The 9,156-nt window shown below is 47.0% G+C and overlaps 1 protein-coding gene across 1 annotated transcript in view; it reads right to left on the bottom strand.

Annotated features, from left to right (window-relative positions):
* Positions 1-5,169, bottom strand: part of LHFPL5 (LHFPL tetraspan subfamily member 5) — a 10,330-nt gene extending 5,161 nt beyond the window's left edge. The window contains exon 1 of the mRNA XM_003789305.1: positions 4,758-5,169. Coding sequence (XP_003789353.1) covers positions 4,758-5,169 — 412 coding nt within the window. The remainder of the gene's footprint in view (positions 1-4,757) is intronic.
* Positions 5,170-9,156: the final 3,987 nt, after the last annotated feature.

The following is a 9,156-nucleotide window of genomic DNA, read 5'->3' as shown; positions in this document are numbered from 1 at the left end:
CTTGAGCCACAGGCACCGAGCCCAGACTTCCTTTCTCTCTACAATGAGGACAGCCAATGACAGCTGATGCTCCTGTAGTGTGGGTTCTAGGAGAGAGCAGTAAGAGCAGTGCCCAACTGACCCCAATGGGCATGTTCCATAAATAAGAAATACATAGGCCAGGTGTGGTGGCTCATGCCTGTAATCCTAGTACTGTGGGAGGCCAAGGCAAATGGATTGCCTGAGCTCATGGGTTAGAGACCAGCCTGAGCAAGAATGAGACCCCATTTCTAAAAATAGCCAGGCATTGTAGCAGGCACCTATAGTCCCAGCTACTCAGGAGGCTGAGGCAAGAGAATCATTTGAACCCAAGAGTTTGGGGTTGCTGTGAGCTATGATGCTACAGCACTCTACCAAGGGCAACAAAGTGAGACAAGAAAAGAGAGAGAGAGAGAAGAAGAAAAAAAAAGAAAGAAAGCTTGCTGTAGCATCGTTTCCTGTCCTGACTGATAAAGTTGTTTTCTGTTTCCACATTTACTGACACTGGCACTGAGCAAGATCATCTCATCATTACAAGAACCCCACGAAAGGGGGTACTGATAGGTGAGGTACAATGGACTGTTTGTTTCTCCCAAAACTCATGTTGAAGCCTCACCCCCAATGTGATGATGTTAGAAGATGAGGCCAGGCAGCACCTGTGGTTCAGGGGGTAGGGTGCTGGCCCCATATACCGAGGGTGGCAGGTTCGAACCTGGCCCTGGCCAAACTGCAACAAAAAATAGCCAGGCATTGTGGCGGGCACCTGTAGTCCCAGCTACTCAGGAGGCCGAGGCAAGAGACTCACCTAAGCCCAGGAGTTGGAGGTTGCTGTGAGCTATGACGCCACCACACCTACTGAGGGCAACAGTTTGAGACTCTATCACAAAAAAAAAAAAAAACGGGGTGAGGACTTCAGGAGGTAATTAGGTTATGAGCCCTTGGTTGAATGGGTTTGGTGCCCTTATAAAAAGAACCCCAGGGCTGCGCCTGTGGCTCAAAGGAGTAAGGCGCTGGCCCCATATGCCCGAGGTGACGGGTTCAAACCCAGCCCTGGCCAAAAACTGCAAAAAATAAATGAATAAATAAAAGGAATCCCAGAGGGGCAAGGGCAGCCAAAGACTAGTTAATGAATGCAAAAGCACACCAGACAGAGGAATAAGCTCTAGTGCTCCATAGCCCTATAGGATGACTATAGTTAACAACAATGTATTCTGTAGTGTTAAATTGTTAGAAGAGTGAATGTCAAATGTTTTCAACACAAAGAAAGGGTAAAGGTTTGAGATGATGGATATGCTAATTACTTTGATTTGATCATTACACATTGTACACACATATCAAAATATCACCCTGTACCCATTGCATAAATATGTGCAATTATTGTGTCAATTAGGAATAGTAATAAAGACAAATTAATTAATTAATTAAAGGGACTCCAGAGAGCCCTCTTGCCCTGTCTCCACTATGTCCGGGCACAGTGAGAAGTCGGCAGCCCACACTCAGAGGAGGCTCTCACCAGAGCTCTAACGTGAACAGCTCTAATGCCACGCCAGCACCAGGATCTCAGACTTCCAGCCTCCTGAACTGTGAGATACAAATTTCTGATGTTTACGCCCCTTAGGTTGTGGCAATTTGTTATAGCAACCCTAACTAAACAGAATAAGTGGAACTGATGAAGATATAAAGTAACCAAGACTCAGACAAGCAACTTGCTCCACCTATGTTTTTAGGAACTGGGACCACACCCAGCCTACACCTGGCATCCAGAAGCTCAATGAATATGATGAAGCCACAGCCTCACTGTGTGCCTTCACCAGTCCTTCCCCTCCCCACCTTCTGTCCCTTCCTTGCTCCCAGCTTCTTGGCAAGGTTAAGCTAATTGGTTCCGGCCTCTTCAATTGGATGTATCTCCCAGCTGCTGGATATGGGGCCTACCCCCTCCTCATCCCTCCCTTTAGCTCATTCTTCCTTCCCCAGTGCAGCAGAATGGAACATGATACCACCCTTGCACTCCCCCCAATATAAATATTCCATGGGATGGCAACTGGCCACCTCTGCTATCAGTGTCTCCAGCTCTGTGACCTAGATAGTGTCTGACGCACATGGCCTGTCACCCTGCCCCCGCCCAGGCGCTCCTGGCCCTGCCTGCTGACATGCTGAGGTATGTTCCAGAGGGTAGATGGTGGCACCGAGAATGAGAGAGAGATGGTTGTGTCTCCAGCATCCCACAACTCTGATATAGAGAATCAGCTAGAAAGCATGTCAGGGCCTATTCTACTCCTTGGCACAAAACTGCCAAATCTTCATTTCCCCTTTTTTCTTGATATGACCATCCCTACCTTTCCCCCCACTGCCCACCAAGACTTGCCTTACCCCTGCCTCAGCTTCTCCTTTATCATAGAGAAACTACTGAGAAGAGGGGGATGGTAAGGGGATAAGCAGGGAGCTCTGAAACCAGGTAAGTGGACTGAGTACAAGATTTGGAATCAAAAGTGTGTCACTCACAGCCCATGTGCTAAAAGAGAAGTTACCTACTAGGAGCCTTATCTGTAAAAGAAAGAAATTTCTACCTCATTAGGTTGCGATACAGCTTCTCCAGATAATACATATAAAGGAATTTTGTAAATAATTATACTTACATAAATGGCTCAATAAAAATGTCTTGGGAATATATCTAGTTTCTTGGGACCTGCTGCTTTAATTCTCTAGGTCCTCAGTGGCCAGCTGATTTGCTATAGCCTTAGCCAAGTCTCATCCTTTTTCTCAGCCTCAGATTCTAGATCTATAGCTGTGGGAAGGTCTCTGAGGTCACCTTCACCTCTGCAGTCTTAAGTCTGCTTTTGTTGGTCTGGGATACAGATCTTAGTTGCATTCTCTGTGTTAAGGATCAACTATTTCTCATTCTAACCAAGGATGTCAAAACTCTAGGCCCCTGCAAAAACATGGACAGTGTGTGTGTGTGGCCCTGAGGGTGGGCAGGCACCAAGTTACCAGAAGTTGTAGGACAAGGTCTTGGGCTATCTCTTCCTGGGTTCCAGAAGAGAGATGGACCAATTGGCCCAAGGATCAAGAGTACTATCTAGGCCAAGAGCAGAAAATGGAGCAAAGAAGGCCTTGCCTGAGGGCAACGTAAGCAGCTGCCTCCTACCCTGAATAGTTGTTTGTTTTTTGAGACAGAGTCTCATTTGGTCACCCGCCCTCAGTAGAGTGCCCTGGTGTCATAGTTTACAGCAACCTCAAACTCTTCAGCTCAAGTGATTCTCTTTCGTCAGCCTCCCAAGTATCTAGGACTACAGGTGCCTGCCACAACACTCTACTATTTTTAGAGACAGGGTTTTCGCTCTTGTTCAGGCTGGTCTTGAACCCATGAACTCAGGCAATCCACCTGCCTCAGCCTCCCAGAATACTAGGATTATAGGCATGAGCCACTTCGCCTGGCCTACCCTGAATGGTTTTTTTTTTTTTCATTAGTGGATTTTTTTTTCTTTTCTTTTCTTTTCTTTTTTTTTTTTTTAGAGACAGAGTCTAAATTTGTCGCCCTCAGTAGAGTGCCATGGCATCACAGCTCACCTCCAACTCCTGGGCTTAGGCAAGTCTCTTGCCTCAGCCTCCCAAGTAGCTGGGACTACAGGCATCCGCTACAATGCCCAGCTATTTTTTTGTTGCAGTTTGGCCAGGGCAGGTTCAAACCCGCCACCCTCGGTATATGGGGCCGGTGCCTTACCCAGTGAGCCACAGGCACTGCCCAGTTTTGTTTTGTTTTTTAATTTTATTTTTTTTTTGAGACACAGTCTCAAGCTGTCGCCCTGGGTAGAGTGCCATGGCATTACATGTCACAGCAACCTCAAACTCTTGGGCTCAAGCAAGTCTCTTGCCTCAGCCTCCCAAGTTTCTGGGACTATAGGCATCTGCCACAATGTCCGGCTATTTTTTGGTTGTAGTTGTCATTGTTGTTTGGCAGGCCTGGGCTGGATTTGAACCCGCCAGTCTCGGTGTATGTGGCTGGCGCCCTAGCTGCTTGACCTACAGGTACTGAGCCTCCCTGAATAATTTTAAAGGCCCCTGGGTAGCTTCCTCCACCCCACAAAATATCACTCCATGTGCTACCTGAAGTAAGGACTCTCATAATCAGAAAACATAGATTTGTACTCTATGATGAAAGTGAGGGCTTTAGATGCAAATTTCTATTCATACCCAACATAATAACATTCCAAAATCAATGAATAACCTAGAACCCTCTTTGAGAGCAGTTTGAGATGTAAGGGAAGGAGTGAAGGCAGGGTTCTGGGCATACTCAAGGGAGAAAAATGAAAAACCAGAAGTGGGAAATGAAGGCATCTAGAATGTGCTTGGCTAATGTCACTATTTCTCTCTGGGGTCCTATTCTCACATGGCTAATAACAGAATCTTCCTTATTTCTCTCTCCCAGAGCTGCAACAACTGGTGTGGTGGTCTGGGAGGCAGGACCAGGGTCTGTATGCTTCTGAGCAAGTCACTTTCCTTCCCTGGGATCAATACTTCATCTGTAAGAGGGGGGGGGGTATATGGTTTCATCTAAGGTCCTTTCTGCTCCGGCCATTCTAAGATTCTGTACTCTTCATAATTTTCTGCAGAACACAAAGTACGAGTGGACTATAGGAGGACAGCCAAGTGCAACACCCAGAGCCTCCCCAGAAGATGGATGGTGCAACTACAGCTGTGATCTGGGCGCCCCTACCTGCCCTCCCACCATCCCTGCTCACCTGCAGCCAGCTGCATCCATGCACAGATCTTGTAGACAGTGGCAGTGTTGCAGATGAAGAACAGGCTGAAGCAGATGATGGAGCCAATGATGAGGAACATGCCCAAGGCCACGAAGAACATGGCAGTCTTGAAGGCTCTGGAGGGGATGGAGGAGAAATCCAGGGGACCACCCTTGCAGATGAGCTCGGAGGACAGCACGTTGCCCACGCAGTAGGAGAAAAGGCCAAAGTAGCCTGCCTGCGGTGTGTTGACGCTGTCCCCGATCCAGTATGGCTGGATGAAGAGGGCCATGACCAGCACAGAGAAGCAGATGGTGAGCGTGCCCCACATCACGCCCACTGCCCGCGAGTTCCGCACATAGTTGGTATGGTAGATCTTAGCTGCCTCCTGGGCAGGCAGCAACTTCACCATGGTGAGAGCAGCAGGCCCGGGGCTGGAGGCCTGTAAGCTGCAACTCCCTGGCTTTGTAGGTGAAGGCCCAGAAGTGGGTCACTCCTAGGCAGGTTGGGGAGGAGCCTGAGGACAGGACAGAAGGTGAGGGTCCCTTCAAGGCAGAGGGAAAGAGGCTTAAAAGCACAAGGACATCCTTGGCTTCGTCGGAGGAAGCCTGCCAAATGCCTGAGTGCGCGCTAGCCGGGCCTGTCTCCTCTCTTGCCCCTCCGAAGCCGACCCCGGGTCTCGAGCCTGCTGGTACCGCCCTGCCCCCTCCCGGTTACCAGCCCACGGCTCCAGAGAGCCCCGCCCCCGTGCCCAGGCCGGGCCCTCCCTCCTCCCTCGTCGGAGAAGCCGCTTCAGCACCGCGGCCAGCGCCCCGGGACTCAGGGGGAAGGGGCGGGGCCTGCGGTGCGGAGCCGGGGAAGGGGCGGGCCAGGCGCGAGGAGGCGCGGGAAGCAGCCGCGCCCGCCCCGCACGCCTCGGCCGCGGGAAACTCAGACCTCTCCTCAACCCTTTGAGCGGGGATGACAAGATGTGGGAGGGTGGGGCTGCGGTTGTCACATTCTTCCCTCTCAGTTACAGCCGCAAACTCATTACCCCCTCAAAATCGTTGCCCACGTCCCACCTACCGCTCCCTGGCTCCCCAGTCCGCCCTCCAGGAACCTCCAAAACTCGACCCCGGAGGTCAGCAAAGCCTTTCCTGATTGTGTCGTCCTGTCATTCAGTAAGCGATTACTCTATGTGTTAAGCCTCTGTTGGAGGACATCTTCTCTAATACATGTGTAAATATGGGTATGTATGCATCACACGTATAATACCTGTACATGCAGCCTGGGAGTATAACAACAGAAGCATCTGCAAATACAGCAAAGGGCATTTTTTCATGAGCCTTCCCAGACCATACCATACATTCTTTGTCTAATGTAATGCCTCTCTCCCCTTATTTGTATGTATTACTTACTTACATATTTCCTTTTCCCTTTAAAAAAAATACTTATTCTGGGGCGGCGCCTGTGGCTCAAAGGAGTAGGGCGCTGGCCCCATATGCCAGAAGTGGCGGGTTCAAACCCAGCCCCGCCAACAACTGCAAAAAAAAAAAAAAAAAATTATATTTATATATATATATATATATATATCTGATTTTATAGGTCAATCCATGGCTAGTAGAGAGGATTAAGAAAATTAAAGAAAGTATACATAAGAAAATGAAAAGCCTTCATAACCCCAACATGGAGAGTTAAGGAGAGACAAGATCATCTTAAAAACATGGACTTTGACTTTAAACAGACTTGGATTTGAGTCAACTACTGTGTTTTCCTGAAAATAAGACACTGTCTTATATTTATTTTTTCTCAAGAAAACACACTAGGGCTTATTTTCAGGGGATGTCTTCCTCTTCTCATGGAAATGCATGGTGTTGGCTATGCAGATACATTGTATAGCCATGCCCATCACTAGGTCTTATTATCGGGGTAGGGCTTATATTTAACAAATGCATAGAAATCCTGCTAGGGCTTATTTTGGGGGTAGGTCTTATTTCAGGGAAACATGGTACCTATTAGCTACTTATTAGTCCAGTTCATCCATGGACTTAACCTTCCTAAGCCTGTTTCTTTATCAATAAAATGCAGGTAATTATAGTATCATATATTAGGTAAAATAATGTACGTAAAATGTTTAACTCAGGGCATCACATATAAAAATGCTCAAAAGGGCTCAGCACTAGTAGCACAGTGGTTACAGTGCCAGCCACATATACCGGGGCTGGTGGGTTCAAACTGGGCCTGGGCCAGCTGGACAACAATGACAGCTGTAATAAAAATAATAGCCAGGCGCTGTGGCAGGCACCTGTAGTCCCAGCTACTTGGGAGGATGAGCCCAAGAGTTTGAGGTTGCTGTGAGCTGTAATGCCATGGCACTCTACCCAGGGTGACATAGTGAGACTCTATCTCCAAAAAAAAAAAATGCTCAAAAGCTTTGATGATAATGATGATGTCCCCTGTTAACATTTTCATACATTTCCCTTCTTTTGTGCATACTGCTTTACACACTTGGATAAGAATGTATATACAATTTTAAATATATTTTTCCACTTGGAATTATACTATTAATATTTTCTCATATTAATTTTTTTGTAAACATGATTTTAAGGCTTGTGTAATGATGCAAAGCATTATGTATCTACCATAAGCATTTAATCATTTCCCTTTGGTGTGTTTTGGCAGTTTCCACTTTTTCACTATGAAAAAAAAACTCGCCTCAAGCATATTTGTGTCTTTTCCAGGGTTTCTTCTTTGTCCTAAGCCTCTTCTTTGCCTTTGTGACCAATCTTAACCATTAGACTGGAAATTCATCAAGGGCACAGCCTGTGTCTCCACCACCAAACTGGGAGCTTCCCCAGGGACTGTATCTTCTTCCATTCAGAAAAGGCCTTAGGCTGGACCAAGCTCCTAGGAGCTGTGGATTCTCTTTGTTTGGCCCACCGAGGACAGCTTTCCCCTGCTTCCCAGAGCAGCTTCCCCTTCATCCTGGGTTTCTGGTGTGACAGCCAATCACAGGGAAGGCAGACCCTTGAGACAGGGCTGGTGGGTGATCCAGGCTAGGCCTTTAGTGGCTTCCTAGGGAATTCAAATTGGTGGTGGAGTGATCCAAGAGAAAAAAAATGTTGTTGCTTAGTTGGGCTATGGCAATATCCTCAAGAAATGATCCATGAGTTCCTACTTCTGGGCCTCAGAGTCATCCTGACTCCTGCCCTGCTTAAGACAAATCTCCTTATTTCTTCCTCAGCTCTGTAACGCACCCACTAGCCTTCCCTTTGCTTCTCTTTGCTTTCATCAAAAACCAACAAAGTAGGTTTTGTTGGTGGTGTCAAAGAGCCCTAACTGATTCAAATATTGGAACCAGAAAAGGGATTTCCAGGCTGAGCAAAAAGGCTCTGAGACTTCTATTTATGTTTGGAATTGGGGAAATAGCAGTACACAAATGAAAAGCAGCTAATCAAATTATCAGCTATGAACATCAAGACCATGTGGCCTGTGAGGGTCAAGTTCTAGGAAACTAAGTGGCTTTGGCCCTATATAGATTTAAAGGAATGAAGAAATAAGCAGTGATTGGGGTGGCTGCTAATGATGACATTGAATAATTTTAGGCTAGATAAGACCACATGTCCAGATTATTGGTTCAAGGAATAAAATGAAATTCATATATGTGATATGGCTCAAAGAATCTGTTAAGGGCTGTTGCGATGGGATATAGGATCATTAGAATAAGATTCAGGGAATGTGTGCGTGCTGAATTGCAAGGCCTGAACCTATCCCATGCTCCTGAGTGATTACACCAGATCACCTCAGAAGTAGGTAGAATCTTCAACTCAGCCCCCAACCTTGGAGCTAATAGTTAATATACTATGAAGAGCTAAGCCAATGCCCCTGGTGCTCTCCCTTACTTCCCAAATCATAAATCAATAATACTATTATGTCCCAAGGGAAGCTGTAGTAATTAGCCACTACCAATGATGTGAAAAATGCAAGCATGGTGACTCCCATCTCTAGTGGTCATTTGTCTCATTGTTTGGCTTTTTTTTTTTTTTAGCTGACCAGCATCTTAACCCCTTCTTATTTGGGGGTAATACCCTGCTGGGTGAGAGTCCTGGCAGGGCCTCCTCTTTCACGGTGGAAGCCAAATAGGCCAGGTGCCTCTTCCTCTGCCTGCTCTAAAGAGAGCTCTGGTGGCATGCTGGCACCAAAGGAAGGGGACTGCTGTCAAGGGGACAGTGGAGATGGGAAATCTTCATGGAGGCAGGACTTTTAAGTGCTACCACTACCCCCAAAAGGTCCACATCCTGATCCTGAGAACATGCAAATGATACTCTAATTGGAAAAAATTCTTTGCAGATACAGTTAAGGATCTCTCAATAAGGAGATCCCACCAGATTTTCTGAGTAGGCCCTAAATCAATGACAGC

Source organism: Otolemur garnettii, unplaced genomic scaffold, assembly GCF_000181295.1.
Source record: "Otolemur garnettii isolate 467f Iridium unplaced genomic scaffold, OtoGar3 scaffold00031, whole genome shotgun sequence".
Taxonomy (NCBI): Eukaryota; Metazoa; Chordata; class Mammalia; order Primates; family Galagidae; genus Otolemur; species Otolemur garnettii.
Note: the sequence above shows the minus strand (reverse complement) of the source record. Positions and strands in the feature narration are given on the sequence as shown.